A 19316-nucleotide genomic window follows, 5' to 3' on the forward strand; every position below is an offset into this window, starting at 1 on the left:
TGGTTACAGTTACTGAGGAGTTTAATCAGCCTTAGTGTGGTTAGAGTAATCTGTGGGTCTCCTTGGTTTATGGCCAGATGGATGCAGCAATCTCAATGCTGATGCCAGTGCATATGGGCCTCCTAAGGCTCCTGGGCTCCAGTACGACTGCACCCTCTGTACCCCCTCAAATTATGCCCCTGAATTGATTGTTATAGTCATCTGGCACAAACAGCAGGGGCCTGTGAACAGAAGACTCAGTATACCACCACTGAAAATGGATGCCTAGGATGAGGTGAGTAATGTTTTTTATTTTATTGGCCTATTAGTCAGATAATACGGTACTCTTCTATATGCTGAATAAGAGTAAGGGTTACACACTGGTGATTCTCAGACTAGCCTATCAATTTTAACCCCTGGAAAGTTCCTCTGTACGTTCCTTGTTTAATAATGCAGTTAAAGAATTTTGCTAATAACTACGAAAGGTGGACCAGACTAAAGTGTCTGATCTGCATGCAGTATACTGAATAACTTCAGTAAAATTTTAATAAGTAATATTGACAACAGCAAGGTATCTCCTATCCATTAATGTACTTTATACAGTGTTACTCGGTGGTTGGACTGTGTGATACATCCGACACCCCAGCTGCCATTCTTGCAGGTTCTGAGTTGGACCGATTACTTGTATGCATTTTCTGCTTAACATTGCTACAAGTCACTTGAAATTCAGTGATAATTTCTTTACAAACTGTTCTATGTCCCTGCTTCCCTGCTTCTTTATACAGAAATAAAGATTTAAGAAAAGAAAATGAAATATTCATAGCAGACTATGTTATGACTTGACACAATATGATACAGTATGCATTTTTAATTTGATTTATCAGAGTGAGTGCTTGTTATCAATCTGAATAACAAGTATTCCATTGCATCTACATCCTATTAGACTTGTTTTATCATCCTCCACCTCCTCCTTCTAAGGCTAGCTGCTATATTTTCATGTATTTTCTATTAAATTGCTGCTATACTTTTGTGTTTAGTGCAGCCACATGTAATGTAATAACCCAGAACTGTTTTCAAGGTTTTTATATGAATCAACTCTACACTATAAAACAACCGGTCTGGAATAATCTCAATCAAATGACATAGACAGTAATTTAGCCTCCAATAACTAGATTGTGCTCTTACATAAGTTACATTCTGATAAAAGGCGAATTGTGCCATTTACATTGTAATACAAATGTGCATATGTAGACCTTGAGTTTGTTGCCTTCATCATCCTATAGATTCTATGAGTTACTAATGTCAGTAACTTGTGCATAGCTCTACTACTGTGTTTCTATATAAAGGTAAAGCTGTATCTATATCATTTGTATATTCAATTTCATGTATTTTCTTAATATTCTCAGGTGCCTATCTTGTGTGCAAAGTCCTTATCAGTGCCATTGGTGTAAATATCGACATGTGTGTACTCATGACCCACAGACATGTTCCTTTCAGGAAGGAAGAGTCAAGATGCCAGAGGTAATTTTATGTTCTATTCATTACATGTTGTTTGATGAATATCATCTAACTTTGATAGCACGATATTAGGCTGGGTTTATCAGCTGAAATCATCGTGGGGGGGGGACACACAATCTGAAACGGGGAGTGTTTTATGATGGGAGTGTACTCTAACTGAAAGAATGTAAATGTAATATTCAATATTATGTAATAATATTCAATATAATGTAATATTCAAGATTATTATTACAAAATATTAGAAACCATGAAAAAGTTTATTATAGTTAATGCCCTGCTACATAGTTACTGTACATAAATCTTCTCTTTCTTCGAAAGCAGCTGCAGCGAGCGGGCAAAACGTCTGCTATACTGGGCTATTCTTCTGAGATATGGAAGCCTACACAATGCTGATACAATGTAATATCTTAGTGCTGATAATATTTGATCTTTAAAGAGTTTGCAAATCTTTGCCCAGATTGGAACAACTGCTTCTAAGTCTCAACTCCTAGGGTGAGACTTACAGCAACAGTCGAGCAGTGCTGCTCTACTCAGTTTCCATGTCTCCCATAGAGGTTAATTGAAAGTATGGAAACAGTGTAGCACATTTAGCTATGCTTGATCCATAACTATGGAGCTACAGATGCTTATCATTACATTGATAAAGATCTGTATAATGATATCTTGACACAGAAGACAAAAGAAATCTATTGAAAAAGTTAACACTTTTTACCACAGGATAGTTAACTTGTAATTTGTAATATTCAAACTTTACTACTTTGCTACGCTGTTTCTGTAGTTCCCATTCACCTCTATGAGAGTTACAGAAAAAAAACGTAGCACAGCACTACTTAGCTTTTCTCATAAGTCACACTTTAGGCTAAGGCCCTACGTAGCGAAAATGTACAATGAAACCCATTTTTCATGGTGTTTTTGTTGCATTTTTGTTTGCGTTTTTTTTTCCCTTATTAACTTTATTGGAAACATGCTTACACTTCCTCAGCTAAAATGACTTTGCTGCAGTTTTCAGTTTTTTTCTACAATGTCTGGATGGGATTAGCCAGAATCTCATTCATTTTTCTGGTACTGTGAAATGCAGCAGTTTGTTTATTTCTGCGGTGCCAAAATGTTGGTGTTTCTGCAATCTCAAGCCTTAGCCTTAGAGATTGAAGCAGTTGTTCCCATGTCAGCAGTGATTCACTGAGGTTGGAATAACCCTTTATTGTCACTATATGCTCTGGTCTTTAAGCATTTGTCCACCTTTGAACACCATTTTCAATTTTGAAGATCTGCATAAAACATGGCTTCACTTTTTATTTATATGTCACTAGTCTTGCAGCCTAGTGCTGTAATCTACGATTCCTCACAGTATACTAATCTGGTGAAGGATTATGATGAATACATTATAGTGGGTCAACTAAGCCTTAAAGTTTAGTCTATGGGCGGCAGGTTGATATATAGAGGCAGGTCCCTGGTCTGATTCTCAGTAGTGTGGACAATCTGAAGTAGTGAGTGACAGCGTTATTGTCTATATACTCAGTTAGTTACCCCGCCCACTGGACTCCTGAGCGCAGAGGCACAGGGCTCTATTTAATAAGCTACAATGAAATCACTTTCTAACATATGTCTATGTGCTACATAAATACAGACTCTTCATTTTAAGCTTTTCTATCAGTTCTTACTTTGCTATTTCCGTATAACTGTTGTGGCCAGGAATAAATATGTCCAAATTATAATGTCAGCGCAGCCTCAGATAAAGTGACATATTTTTGTTAATACATCTTATTGGCACATGTGTCAGTCCACTACACATGATGAATTGGACATTGGAAATGTCTCCGAGCAATACACGTCCTTTGTGACTGATTGGAATTGACTAAAAACATAGTGGGAAGCCAATGGTGTATCATTTAGAAGACAGGTTGTATAAGGAGCATGCATCTTGTCGCCACCAGAAAATGTCAGCTGAGACTCATTGCTTTCACATTTGCCTCTGTTTCCTTTCCTTTTGCTACTATGTTATTTTTCTTCTCTTGTCCAGGAAATGTAAAAATTCTGGTAATATTTTCAGACAGAGACTCGTAGCTCCAGATGTGTGTTGTGCAATAATGGTAACGCAATATTGCCAAGTTCTAAATGTCTATTATCTATGTGATAACAGCACTGTTGTGCTCTATGGCTGCCTAAAACGATTCTCTGAGGAAGCTATTATTGCTGTCATAAACTGCAGCACAAGAAAAGATAAGCAGAAAAAAAACAACTTTCAGCACAGTTTTTTTTTCTTTTAATTCTTTCTTTGTGGCTTTTAGTTTTGTCACCTGAAAGGGTTGCCATGGTAACCGTTTTTGTCGCTTTCCTTGGTCCTCAGCAGAGGTATAATGGTCCCCGCGGTAGGGTCATACTCGCTGTTTCATTATTATTATCAACTGAAAATGGATCAGATAGATAAGAAAACAATGCAACAAATTGTAGCCAACTTACTGCCTGCGTATTCCAGTATACAAATGTTGACATGTCTATAAAGACCGAATGCTGGCAACGTATCGCAGTAACATTTGTATAGTTTGTCCCTCTAGATTAATGGCTTTCTTTAGTTGCAGAGTGCTGCTATTAGCTTAATAATATCTCTTCACGCTTCTCTTAGTCAATAGCTAACATACGTATTTGACACTGAAGTATAACAATAATGTTATTTTACCTGGATTTGTGCCGTAATCACCGCAATTTAGGAAAATAATAAAAGTAACATAAAAAGTTGTTCTAGAAATTACTTTATGCTCCTTATTTTATATTAATGGCATCAAGTCAGACATTTTGGTCATGAGGGGGTCTTACTAAACAGAACACCCATTAAAATCAGTAGACATCTGACTTGAATCTGCACTATGCCATTTTAATAGAGTAAAATGCACTCCAGGTCCTAACCCAGGGACCCTTAACTATCACCTTCAACTGTTTATGTTGTGTTTTAGTTATAGATGATTTTCCCCTTTGCTATCTGTGCACTCTTGGGTCCAAGAATTTGTGGACTGGTAGGTGGCAATGCACAGGGACGAGTAAGGAGTTTTGTGACTGCCAACTAACAGGAGAAAGTAGCAACTTCAGCTTAAGATAAGGAAAAGCCTAACTTTGACATATGGGGATGCTGAAGTAGTTCAGAACTGGAGGCAAAGGAGATTGTTTTTAAGACAGTATTTTGGGACCCCTATAATGCATACCATATTAGGTGCCAAGAACCTTTCAAGATGGAAATGATCATTGGCATACACAGCTGTTAGGTCTGGGCTTGTCTATTATGAAAGTAAACTCTGGGCTGAAGTCCAGAGTAGGCCTGACCATCTCGTGAGAACCAGCAATCTGGAATTCAGAGTATGTGACAAGGTACCTGCAAAAAATGCTACAAATTGGGTTAGTAAGAGTTTTGTTGTACCCAGAGGGCTAGAAGTGCCATTGTGCTCCACATGGCAAGGTGTAAAAATAATTATGGACTAGCAAACCATAGGAGATGTCAGCTCCGCGAGGTCTGTTTGGATTATCTGAGATTTCAGTCATATAAGGAGACATCATTTTGGAGACATCAACCTGGAAGAACCCTTCACAAAGTGATTTGCGAATGACATTTCTTGGCAAAAGTAGGAGTAGCCTTTTCAAGTGGCATGGCCTTTATAAGAGGGCAGTGAATAGTAATAAGTGCACAGTGCAGTGAATACTAATAAGAGGTAGCTGGGGAAAACGTACATAGTGGCTAGGTGAGGGACTAGAAAGCTGGTGAGTTGTTGATGAAAGGGATGGATGACCCTTTGGCTTGTAAGTCATCACCGGCCTAGTGACTTGTGTCTTGTTAGGGGATTGTGGCCTACAGGATACCTCTGATCTTTTTGTGGCTTGTCATTTCCAATTCTTTGAAACTGGTAAAGTGGTGAGTACTAGAGGGAGAGTGTTAGCCTACTGGGGTCTTAAAGGTAAAGCCTGATTTTTAAAGAAAAACCAAAAGTGGTTTGTGTGTTGCTTTCTATGTTGCACATTGCAGTTAAGGCTAGGTTCCTCCATCGGAGGACCCGAACTATGGAGAATCGGACTGCTAAAAAAGCATTTACCTAGGGACACCCATGGAAGCTGTCCCGTGCAGGAGAAGCCTCCAACACAGATGTGAACCTAGTCTAACTTGTTACATAGACCTAGGTGAAGTTGGTCTATGTAATGTTAAGAATGACCCATAAGAAGTTGAAGATGGCTAGTGTGACGTACTATTAAAAACTTTTAAATCTTTTGCTGAAACAGAAGTTTGTTTAAGATTGCTTTCTACTACCTAAATCTATGAAGCCATTAAAGTGACTGTAAACCAACAAACTTATCTGCACAATTTTAAGTGTTTTGTTCCCTACAAGTTTATTGTGCCATTAATTTCAATGTAACCATGAAGTGTAGGAAGCCACACTTGTGTAAAGAACAGTAAAGCCTTTTGTCTTACAAAGACGCTCTGCAATAGTTTCTTTCATTGAGAACCTTTAGCCTCCTCCTACATATATGTGAATAAACCCATAAGAAATAGTGGCAAGGGGGACACACGTGGCTCAGTGGTTAGCACTACAGCCTTGCAGCACTGGAGTCCTGGTGTTCAAATCCCGCCAAGGGTAAAAAAACATCTGCAAGGAGCTTGTATGCTCTCCCCGTGTTTACATGGATTTCCATCCCATATTCCAAAGACATAATAATAATAAAAAAAGAAATAGTGGCATGTGATCAGAGTCAACTAAGATTGTTTTCTGCTGTACCATAGGGTTCCTTATGTATTATGGACCCATTACTGTATTGAAATGTGTAACCACAAGAACATCTTCTGGTACTCATTCTGTTAAACTGATTCAACAGTAAAGATACAGTATGAAAGAAGAGTTCTTATGTGTTTGCAACCAAATATTGTTCTTTGTCTTTTTCCACTGGAGCTGTTCAGTTGTTGAATGAAATGTATGTTATTTAAATTTCTATTATTTTCAGTTTACGAGTCAAGCTACCACTCAAAGCACAATGTACTTGTAATGTTTTCATGTATTGTTTGAAGTCAGTATCATGTTTGCTTTGCCTATAATTAATGCACATCTGTCTTCCTATGGAGCTTTGTTTTCCCTACTGTGTGCCCTCACAGCCACATAACAATTATTTTACTATGCAAACAAAAGAGTATAATATGTAAAATATCTGTGAGTAGACTAAAAATACATAATAAATCTGTGAAACCTGTAATATTCCAGGAAAGAAGGAAAAAAAACAAAAAACCACCATGCGTATCATTCTTTACCAACATCTAACAGGATATAAGGAGTAAGCATAAAACAGAAAATGTTCAAACATCAATTGGTAACAGAATATGTCAATTGATAGCAACACCCATCCTCACGCAGGGTTAAACATAGAGAAGTGCTTGTAGAACATCACCCATGACAGATGATTTAGGTGATAAAACAACCCTGCTGAGCCTGTTAGATACTGCTAGTGTTATACCGCACTACTACTATACAACATATAACTGTTGTCGATTATGGCAATGAATGTACTGCCAATATTAGAGGCTTAAGATCTCATTGTGCCTGTTTATTATCCGCTGATGTTGGCACCTGTCTATCATTAAAAGGGGTGATGAGAGCTAAGTGCTGTTGTTATGGAAACCTCTAGACTTCCTACTGTGTTTAAGGAAGAGAAAATGGATGGGTAATAATGTTTGTTAGAGACCTGTGACAACGAAAGAAAGAAAAGTCATATTGGAGAAATACGTGAGTCTTAAGCATACATTGCTAAAATTGGGCCATCTTGGGATTATAACCGAGGTGATATTTAGAGACATACATTGAAGGTGATATTTCCAGGGATTACAAAAATAGAGAACCAACCTGTTTTATCATAGGTCATCTGTTGTTAGGATGTACTGTCTTCCAAGAAGCTATAGGAACAATTTATCTGCATGTAAATCGTTATTTTTCTGATATTGTGGTAGCATACTTTATTACTGGAAGCCTTCTAGGAAATAAAGGCAAACTTCCATTTTCTGTGACTTCTCTTTATTATCATGAATACAGTACATTATTATGGTAATAATCAGTTATTAAGACTAAGATTATTACACGATTAGACTTATTGCTATAATTTGAACCAACCTTTGCCAGAGAGATAAAGTCTTGGAGGCACTTAATGTAGTCAACCAAATTGTCTCCAACTACAGATCCTAACCTGCCCTATTGCCTGGACATGTCCAACTATGTGTATATGAGTTAAGCAGATTTTCTAAATACAACATGGTTTTGTGACCAGTTATAATAAAGTGATATGCAAACTATCCCATTTGCATCTATATGAGGCCATTTAGTTGGGTGAATATAGCTTTTCAAGGTTTTTGTGATATTGTATTGAATTGGTTTCAAGATAAATTGGAATTCAGTGTCTGATGGGAAATGGACATTTACTCAGTACAGTACACAGTACAGTATGTAGCTCATGTTCATAAGATTAGCATAGGGTATGCTCTGATGGAAAGATACAAAGAACAGGTTCTGAATATGTTACTGAGTCTTCATGGATAGAATTAGAATTGTTTTGTATATTTGTCCATCACTTTTCATTATTTAATGTACCATCTGCTTGTTTAGCTAGCTAAAAATAATGAAATTGTTTCACAACTCATAGGGTATGTACAATAAGTCTCTGGGCTTGTGCAGTAGTTGGTATCTTTTTGGCTGTTTGTACTGTGACTTTACTTTCTACTTCTTTACTTGTCAGTTAGCTTATTCCATCTCATAGGAGATATTCTGTCAAGTCTGCTATGCTATGCTCCAGGCAAGGTTGCTTGAACTCAGCTCTTTGACACTAAAGTAGACAATGACAATTCATTTTTGAGGAAATGGTGATCTACTTTAGGAATAAGAAATAGAATTGTTTGCAGATACAAAAATGTATATGTGGATAAGGTAATCTACTGCCAAGAGTTTTAACCAGAATGAATGAGTGCATGCTGAAATTTATATTTTTAACCTTCATACCATCTTGTCAAGTTCTATATGTTCTATACTGTGCTATTAATAGGAGACAATGGATATTTTGTATCCAGATTGAATTAGAATGGTCTTAAAGCTGTGTCAACCCACTGGAATCAATGTTTCATTTTTCATGCCGATTAGGAAATTATAGTTTGATCGGTTTCAATTTTTGCTATATTTATTGTTATATTTGTTACAAACGCTTGGACATTATTAAAGCCCCAAGATGCACTGTCTGGTTACATGCTTCCTATTCATGCGGACGGAATACATATAGACATCATCACCTCTGTAACCACCATCCTCAAGAACACCGTTGTACTAAACACAATACATTTTAGGTTTAGCACTATATCTGTTTTATGGTATTTAGATGGTTTAAAAGAAAGAAAAAAAAAAGCTGAAAGATGAAACTTAGGATAGGAATTGGCCAGTCTAGGAGATGGCAGAGGTCAATGACTTTTACCACTCTAGCAATCCATGATCCACGTAAAGATCATCATCCATATTCAGGCACAATAGTAGTATGCACACTGCTCTGTTTGTCCATTTTTCTATACTTTGAGCCTCTTCAATGACAGTGAGAATGAAGGACTGCTAGCAGAAACCCTCCATTACAAAGCCCTGTTGAGTCTCATTGAGAATAGTAAGAGGCTGATTAAAAGCGGCTCCTCGTGTAAGGTATGACTGCAGACAAGCAGCCACGATTAATTTCTGTGCAGCCCGCTGAGACAGACAACACTCCTGCTGCTTTGTTCGTGGGACTATAGGAGGGACTTGCGCTCTCATTGAAAATGTAAAGGGGTCTCAAGGGCTTTATTGATATAAATCAAAAAAAGAACTTTTTGTACCTCTTGGACACAGCATCTTTCAATTGACGATGCTAACATACGGTACATTATGAGCCATTAAATGGCTAATCCATATTGAAAGGATAAAGAATCAAAAGAAGTTGTAGAACAAAGACACAAACCTGTGGATGGAATAAGCCAGTCATAAAGTATAATGGAGAACATTAAAGCTGGTAAAAGGATGCGCACGGCAAGAGGATTTAGTGAAGATGTCCTCATATGTTAAACTTTTAAAAGTGGAATCGGCTATATACCGCTTAAAATAAAACAACACAGCATTAGAGAAACCATAGCTGTGAACATGAAAGAGCGCTGAACACGAAGACGTCTGAAGTCAGCCTCTTATACTCAGCTTTTATACTGTATGTTGAATAAACACTATTTGCTTGGATGGAAAAGCACATTTAAGAAAGTGATTGTCGCTTTCTTAGAATGGAACATTATCTGGAGAAAGATTACCAGAAAAGGCTAGAATGGGGAAAAGGATTTTCCAAAGGTCTCTTATGTGTAAGGATGACTCTTCTTTTCTGGGTGAGAAAATAACTTATTATGTGCAAAGAATAGCAACTGCTACCATTTGTGATTTGGTTATCATTTAAGTATACCTTTCAGGCTTGGATACTTTTTTCTATAATAAAGGCAACTCTAACCAAGAAAAATAAAATTCCCTTGTTACTTCCTTCTTTCTTACTTGCCCTCCAGTATGTACGATAAAGAGTTATTTACAACAAAACAAGGGTATAGTCGCTGTAAAGGGTACAGAGGTATCAGTTCCATTCAGGCCCTGGTGTATGATGGGGTCTAAAGGACTCTCAGCTACACAAGAAGATAATCAGATTATAAATGGCACTTATATAATTACTTAGGTAATTGTGGGACCTTTTTACAGATTTTGGATTAGGGTCCATAAATGACACTTCTGCATTCATGATATTTATATATAACAGGGGTCTGCCACCCCCAGCACTCTTGGTATATTTGTCTACCATGGGAGCCCACACACTGCCAGCCTAGGATCCTCAATTATTAAATTTAAAAGCTAGCATCCTTTTGGGAGCGTCTGCTACAGTAGATTAAAGGATCCTCATTATGTCACCTTTTCTGTCCACAAATAAGAAGGAAGAGAGAGAGGAACAAGTGGCAGAGCTTTATGGTGAGTGATTCACTGTAGAGCAAAAGGAACACATCTGCTCAAGTAATATGCTCTGTCCTGTGCACCCTATGATGTCTACAAGGGCACCCAAAATAGAGTACCCTTTAGCATACTTCTATTCTCCCGGCCCCTGTACAGAGTCATCAATAAGGTAATGAAGTAAAGAACAGTCAAGTTACTATTTCTATTAATGTCAGGCACTTAGAGATATTTAGTTTTATTATCTCCTCACATTAATAACCATTAACCCCATATGCCCCACTCGAGGTTTACTAATATGTAAGGCATTTGAAGAGACTAATTAAAGGACATTCATGATGGAGATCTAATGTAAGGTACATGATGGAGTTAACTGGTATTGATGTGAAGCATGTGGACTTATTAAATAGTAAGTATGGTGAAAAACTATATAAACAGATTCTGCTATAGCCACATCCAGTCCCTGGCCGCCAATGTGTGCACTTTGTGATAACTGAAACACTGAGTAATTTTACCTGCATTTTATTATTGACTGTGGTCTTGCTGTTACTACGAAGATAGTAATTAAATGGAGCTGAAATGAATCCGTGCTTCACCATTGCTTCAGTCATTTGTGGTGCCTGCTGTACCCATTTAAAGTGAGTCTGTCAGCACAAAATTGAGATATAAATAGAGATGAGCGAGTAGTACTCGATCGAGTAGGTATTCGATCGAATACTACAGTATTCGAAATACTCGTACTCGATCGAGTACCACTCGCTATTCGAATGGAAAAGTTTGATGCAGAACCAGCATTGATTGGCCGAATGCTATACAGTCGGCCAATCAATGCTGGTTCTTCTCCTACCTTTAGAAGTCTTCTCCGTGCAGCGTCCCCGTGGCTCTGAATTCACTCTGCCAGGCATCGGGCCTGGGCAGAGCCGACTGCGCATGCCCGCTTGTACTGAGATTAGTTAATATCTCAATTGTTTGCTGACAGACTCCCATACATTAATTCATCAACTGTGCAATTAACTGCACATCAATGACACAATCTACTTTTGTTGGCACCAGTAAATATTATAAGTGAAATATATATATATATATATATATATATATATATATATATATATATTGACTCATAGGAGAGTGCAAGACTGATAGAACTCTAGAATTTCCTAGCATTGATAATTCTGCAGCGGTATACAGTAGTTCCTTCATCTACGCAATATATTGCAATGTTTAGAAGACAATTAGTCACAAAAATTGTTTTTTACGCTTAGTATGGTATTTTTTTTAATTGCAACTTGAAAACAGTGTAAAACCCTGCGCTGTGATAGTTCTAAACTCCACAGGACAATGCACAGCATGAAATAAAATATTCCATATTCAATCCATATGGTTACTTGTTTGTGAATTTGCTCAGTCCTCTGTAGGAACTATTATTTTGTGATGCACTATAGGGGGCTACTTACCTGCCGACATGAAGCATAGCACATGACAATGAATGAAGTACTGTATATATCACATGCTGGATATACTTCCATTCAATTACTAGCTTTCATCTCTCCTAAAGCTCACACTTCCCATAAATCCCTGAGATTTTCTCTAGTAAGAGCTTCTAGTCATAACCTCCCATAGCTAAACCGGGAGATTTCTCTGCAATCTATCAATATAATGATATTGTAAAGTTCAGGAACAGAGATAAAATATATGGTGCATTCTGCATTTGTTGGCCACTTGCATGTCCTAGCGGTTTGATTGCTTGTAACGGTTATGTAAATTTCATCAGGGAGTGAGACAAATATGTTCTGAAATTTATGGAGCCTGGAATTCTGCCTGGATTACATTGACCTGTTCTGCTTTACAACTTAATAACATCTCTGATACCATGCTTGTACGTTTGTGTGTGGCTTTATGGCGAGGAGAATTAATGGTGTCATAATGCAAACATAAAGAAAAAAGGATATTGCTGTTCATTTTAATATAGTGTATATGTATATGTATGCAGTTGAATTTGACATTCAGTAATAGAAAGGCAACATTTTAAATGCTTTGCCTGAGAACGTTCACGCCATTATTTGGGGCTACTCAGATTTGTTGTGACTAAGATTACTTTATGAACAGGATAAAACAAAACTTTCTTCAGGCCCCCATACACATAGGAGAAATGTTAGCGGGGTCCAACAATATACAAAAACTATTTTATGTGTATGGGATTCAAAGGAAAGAAGGATTGGACAAGTTTAATGTCAAACCCTGTATATTTTGCTCACAGGGAAAATATGGAACAACTAGAGGTGTCTGGGGGCAGCCTACACCCCTTTTCCCTGATACAAGCTTGGATGTGTATGGGGGAAACAAGAAGAAATGTCACCTGTTGACAGCCTTTGGAAATCATAAGCACCTTTGCTAGACAAATTTATAAAATGCTAGGATATGATACATGCAATCATTAAAAAAATACTCTCCTGAATGTAGTGGCCAGTTTCATCCTTCAGTCCAGCCGCTCCATGGATCATAGATAATGTGCAGTGACGTATTAGTACGGCGATGTGTCTGCAGCATTTCTGGCCCTCGGTTGAAAAATTCTCCAGTGGATGAACTCCTCGGATTCCGTGATCAATAGCGATCACAACATATGGGGGGAGAGGGTAGGCAGCAAGGGATTGTCATTGCAGCGAGAAGGTTGGGCAATGGCCTCCAGACTGCCAGTTCTTTTAACACACAGGGAGTTCATGTGCGATCTCCTGCAATACAATTTATTGTCTTACTTTGCACTGGGCATCAGGGATCCAAGAGTCAAGTCTCTTTATGGGACAGGTAAAACATAAAAAGTTCAAAAAAGTTAAAAAAAAAGAAATAATAAAAAGTTTAAGTATTAAAAGTAATAAAAGCTAATCAAATCATTATATGTACCCCAAAATGAAAGAACAACTTGTCACGCAAAGAATATAAGCCCTCACATAGCTTTGTCGAAAGAAAAATGATAATAGATTTTTTCGGAAAGCGGGGAAGGAAATGTGAATAAAGTTGCTGAGTATTAAAGGTTTAATTATCAGGAAACCCTATTTAGTTGTGGTTTACTGGGATGGAAAGAATCAGATATCTGCACTGCTATATAAGTGTTACAGAGTTATTTGTTGGGGTGAAAAGAAGGGGTTTGCAGAGTTACATCAGACCCTTACATTATGGAGACACCTATTGCTTTGCAATGCTATTGCACAGCAATGCTGTGCTTCCATGCCTCAGTGGGTATTGGTTTATACTTTAATAGTAATTCTAAATCCAATAGGTGTGAGACGTGAAGAGATACTCATTGTTCCACTGACATACAAAATATATACAAGCCATACGTCTTCATCTTACTGTCAGGTTACAGGCTAAGCAAATGTCCAATGTGTGGTTTGTAATCTTAAGCAGAGAAGATACTACAGCAGATGCTGACACATAGCAAACAAGGGATTGTGATCGATGTCTGTATAATTGCTATTACAATATAAGGAGGTCTGATTACTTCCTGGAAGCTATGTGATTTTAATAGATTGAAGGTGTGTCAGCTCATAAACAGGGGGGCTGCAGTGATATGTGAAACAGACAGCCATTACAATCCCTGGAAGGCAGGTTGTAAATGAGAAGAAAATCACTAATTGTTATCTTATTATTTCTCCTGCAGAACCGACAAACATAAAGCAATTTTCCAAGAATATAAAAAGTAGATCTGTGTGTATTGCACCATATTGTAATTATCATAAGCTTTGAAGTGAAAGCCGAAGACATACCCCTAGCTCTCTAAGGGTAAATGGGGCAGGACTATGAATTTGTCATGCGGTAAATCATCTAAAAGACTTACCCATAAGATTTAATTAGAAGAACATTAGGTTAATCAGATAGGAACATAATGAAAATGTACATTTTTAATGAAGCTCGCCTCTTCAATTATCTACCGCAAACTTCTTAAGAGTTTCAAACATTTTTCTATTCATGCCAATGTGGTTTGTTCGCAAATCAAAGCGTGCTAATGAATTTTATACAAGTGGAGTTTTATCGGGTCAGATTTCAATGTGGATAACAATACAGCCACCAACTATCACAATGTTTGGCCAGAAAAGAAAATGATAACTAGTTTTCACCCAGCGAAAATGTTATGTTTACTTCTCGAGTCCTGTTTCTAAATACCATTGTAAAGGTACAGTAGCTTGTTGGCACTCATGACACTGTGCACCCGGGATAAATGCCCCTCCAGACATCTTTAGATAAGTCCATGGCCCCACATGATCATGCATGATCATGCAAAGTTAACATTGACTTTATGCAGCATGATAACTTGCAAAACTCAATCATTGAAAAGTCATTGCATTATATTGAGAAGTCATTGACATAGTCTAGATAACACTCAGTGCCACAGTGTTGATAGCATGTTAAGTGTGAAGTTAAACTCTGCTATATGTGAATTATCAGTTTTCAATTATCGCTCACCAAAATATTGATTTTGTTAACATTGTTAACCATATTTTAATTAAACTCATTGGGAAATATGGGGAAGTTGTTAATTGTTGTACATTTGTGGCACTAGTGCAATATAGTAAGTGAGTTAGTGCCAGGTAGGATACCAACATGTATGGCCCAGGGATGGCACAATATTTGCAGTATATCAATTATATTTTCTCTGATTTTCCTAAACGATCAATGCAAATGATAGTCAATATAATGTTCAAATCTTCAACTGTTAATATATGTTATAACATTTTATTGGACAAAAATCCCAATGTTATTTTTTTCACAAATTAAAAAAAAATCAAAATCCGCTGTTCCAAATTATTATTCATAACAAAGTTTCTATACATTTTATAGGTTATACAGAACTAAAAATGGTCACTTGTTGAATTTGCAGCATTAAGAGGTCACATTTACTGAAATCAAAAACTATTTAGGTTAAAAGCATCTCAACAGGCCAACTAATGTGTTAACATAGGACCCCTTCTTTGATATCACAATTCTTGCATCCATTGAACATCTGAGTTTTTAGATCGTTTATGCCTCAGTTTCTTTGCAGGATGTCAGAATAGCCTCCAAGAGCTTTTGGTTTGACGTGAACTGCCCCCCACCCTCAGGTCTTTTGCTTGAGGGTATTCCATGGTTCACAACAGGGTTGAGGTCAGGGGAGGATAGTGGTAATACCATGAGTTTCTCTCCTTTTATTCTTCTAACATGTCAATGTCTCAGAGGTATTCTTTACTGTATGAGATGGTACATTGTAGCCATGAAGGCATGAAGGCAAAGTTCTTCTTTTTGTACCATGAAAGAAAGCGGTCAGTTAGAAACACTATATACTTTGCAGAGGTCATTTTCACATCTTGAGGGGCACTAAATTGGCCTCTTTGCTCTCGCCCCATGATTACGTCCCAAAACATGACTCTGTCACTTTCTTGCTGATTTCACAGCCTTGTTGGGACATGGTGACCATCCAGAAATCATCCACTATGTCATCATAGTGTCATCATCAGGACCATCCAGGGTTGCACAGCACTTATCAGTAAAAAAAACTGTTTCAAAATATATCTTCATGTATGTCTGGGCCCACTCCAACCGTTTCTGCTTGTGAGTACTGTTTAGGGGCAGCCGAATTGTAGGTTTATGCACAGCTACAAGTCTTTGGAGGATCCTATACCTTGAGGTTCATTGGACTCTAGAGGCACCAGCAGCTTCAAATACCTGTTTTCTGTTTTGTAATGAAATTTGACCCTTTTAGTAGGAAGTTAAAGAAGGCCACCAGATACACAATGTGTGTATAAGCATTGAATTTCCTTCCCAAAAACATGTAAAAAAAAAAAAAGCTAAATTATACCAAAATATTTACACACATTAAATTAAATAAATAAAAAAGAACACAATTTTTATATGGCAAAGTGAATGTCATTAAAAATATAAAACATTATTCCTTCATTCCTTCATTTTCCTCAATGTAATCAATAAGTTGTATGTACCCTAAAATGGTGCCTTTGAAGTTATTCTTTTAAAAAAAGAGGCATATAAAGCTTTGTCAAAGGGAGAAAATTATGGCCTTCAAAATGCACTGACAGAGAAAAAAAATATTCTTAAAATGTAGAAAACTAGTAAAACAAAGAAGGACATAATTGATATTGCCATAATGATTATGAACAACAGAATGAACCTAACATGTAATTTATACTGAACAGTAACTCTCATAAAAACATAACCAAAAAGTTAATAGTCGAATTGATGTTTCTTTAAATTCTTATACTCAAAAAATGTTATCCTATTTTTTTAATAATACTCATAACTTGCTGCAGCATAATACTATATTTTATCACAGATCACAACATAAGCCACAGATAAAGTTCTGTATAGTTAACAAATTAAGGCTGCGACCCCACGTGGCATAGATGGGGCTGCACATTGATTTACAGTCATTGCATGGTGGATAGGATTCTAGTGAATCCCATCCACACCTTGCAGAGAAATATGCACAACGAAAATGCTGCAATTTCCAAAACTGTTCCAGTTTTAGAAATCTCAGTATGTCAATTATACCTACGGAAACGCTGGTGGTTTCCCAGTATGTATAATGAAAGCAGAAAGTCCACAGATAAAATCTGCAGGAAAAACGATAGGTTTCTGCCAAGGTTTTTCCTGCAGCACCTATTTGCTGCACCCGCCATGTGGGGCCTTAGCCTAAAGGTCAATTTCCATTTTGGTACATCTGCCGCTGTCAGCCAAACAAGTGCTCAGCGGGCAGCTACTTTAAGTGTATAACTAGCTTGTATGTATAGTTTTTCTGTGGTTGTGTAGAATATTACTGACCAGAGAAGTTTTTTACTTTAGAAAAGGACTACTATAATTGTTACCTGCTTCGTTTCTGAAATTGCCTTTTAGAGAACCAATTTCTTTGCAGTTTATGATTTTTTTTTTATTGCAAAGGTTGAGAAAGAAGTAACCTTTTTTTTGCTTAAGTTTAAAGAATTGGCTCTAAGGATTCATCAATAAGGGAGAGCAAAGCCTTGTAGGAAAAAAAGCTTTTACTCAAGGAATATTGAGCTCTAATCATGACTGAGAGCTTGGCCATCACCTGACTTCCTGCCAGGTTTCTATTTCTTTCCCTTAAATTGCTCTCAGAGGATACAAGACCAGGTTGGTTCAATATCAGAGACTTCTGTTAGAACATATCAACAAAGAGCTACATTTCAAGCAAATTAAATAATGTTTAGAAGAAGGCAGATCAGAATGTGCACTCACAAGCTGTGAGCTTGAGAATTACATTTAAATTGAAAAGTTATATGGGTACATGGTAAGAATGTCCAGCTAATGTGCAGATTCATTAGCCCGCACAGCCTTCCAATATAAGGTCCCCTGACATTCAGGTAAACTTGGTTCACTGGTCGGTTTCTGGTTTCTTTCGTGACATGAATACTAATGTTTATCCTGAGTTTCTTATTAGGTGTTTGTTAAAGCAGCAAGTCAATGAAAGCAATGAAATTGTAGTTTTATACAATACGCTTTCAGATGTTAGGCTACTTTTCTCAGGAACTTCTTCAGGTTCAGCAGAACCTGCCAACAATCTAATGTCTATGGAGGGCAAGAGATGTCTCCTGACATTTGCTGACTAGCCATAGAGGAGTCACAAAGGCCGAATTGTTATCAGGTGCCCCATATTTTTTATCATGTTTTTAAAAATGTGTTTGTCAACGCCATATATGCACATATACTGTATATGTGTTAATACTTGAGTATAAGCCGACCCGAATATAGGCCATCCCCCATAATTTTATCACAAAAAACTGGAAAAACTTATTGACTCGAGTATAAGCCTAGGGGGGAAATGCAGCAGCTACTGGAAAATTTCAAAAATTAAAATGGCCGGAGTTTTGGTTGTCTGTCTGCCCCTTCCCTCAGCTTGAGGACTGTTTTTTTTTTTTTCCCCCTTGGAATTCAGCCTGGCTGAATATAGCTTATATGCAGTGCTCCTATTAACCCCTTCCCGTCGGACTATGAGCAGTGCAGATACCCTATACTTAGCCCGGATGTAGTCAGGCTGAGTTCCAAGTGGGGGGGGGAAAAACTCATTCTCAGGGAAGGGGCAGTTTGACAACTTTTTTTTCTCCACTACGGCATTTACCGTACAGGAAAAATATATTTATAGATTTGTATAGTGTGCGTTTTTGGACACAGGGATAACTAACGTGTATATGTTTCACATTATTGACAGTATTAGTTTTATATGTGTTCTAGGGAAAGGGGGAGGATTTGAATTTTTAATACTTTTTGTTTACTAAGGGTGCATGCACACTACGTAACGCCGGGCGTGTATGAGAGCCGTACACGCCGGCATTACAGCAGGGCTGCCGAACACTTCCCATTCACTTCAATGGGAGCGCTCGTAAACGCCGCTGTTACGAGCGCTCCCATTGAAGTGAATGGGAAGTGTTCGGCAGTCTGCTGTAATGCCGGCGTGTACGGCTCTCATACACGCCCGGCGTTACGTAGTGTGCATGCACCCTAATACTTTACTAATACTTTATTTAAAAAAAAAAAATTGTATTTTTTTTTTGCATTTATTAGACCCCCTAGGGGTCTTGAACCCCAGGGGGGTCTGATTACTAATACAATGCATTGCAATGCTGATGCATTGCAATACATTGCAAAAATTGTCATTTCTTATGCAGGCTGTAGAGAGCAGCCTGCAAAAGAGAAGCACTGCTGGCCGGGGAGCCTTTACAGGAGCTCTGAGGGGAATCCTCGGCAAGAGCTCTGAGGGGAATCCCCGGCAGAAGTGCTTCTGCCGGCAGCCGGCCGCAGTTCCTATCTAAAGGATCGCACTTCAGAGAGCGG

At 37.7% G+C, this 19316-nt stretch overlaps 1 protein-coding gene across 2 annotated transcripts in view; it reads left to right on the forward strand.

Moving 5' to 3' along the window:
- The window catches only part of PLXNA4 (plexin A4), a 751018-nt gene that overhangs the window by 450572 nt on the left and 281130 nt on the right, over positions 1-19316 (forward strand). For both annotated transcript variants that reach the window (XM_075273936.1, XM_075273935.1), the window contains exon 9: positions 1386-1500. In XM_075273936.1, the coding sequence (XP_075130037.1) occupies positions 1386-1500 (115 nt within the window). The remainder of the gene's footprint in view (positions 1-1385; positions 1501-19316) is intronic.

Source organism: Leptodactylus fuscus, chromosome 5 (assembly GCF_031893055.1).
Source record: "Leptodactylus fuscus isolate aLepFus1 chromosome 5, aLepFus1.hap2, whole genome shotgun sequence".
Classification (NCBI taxonomy): domain Eukaryota; kingdom Metazoa; phylum Chordata; class Amphibia; order Anura; family Leptodactylidae; genus Leptodactylus; species Leptodactylus fuscus.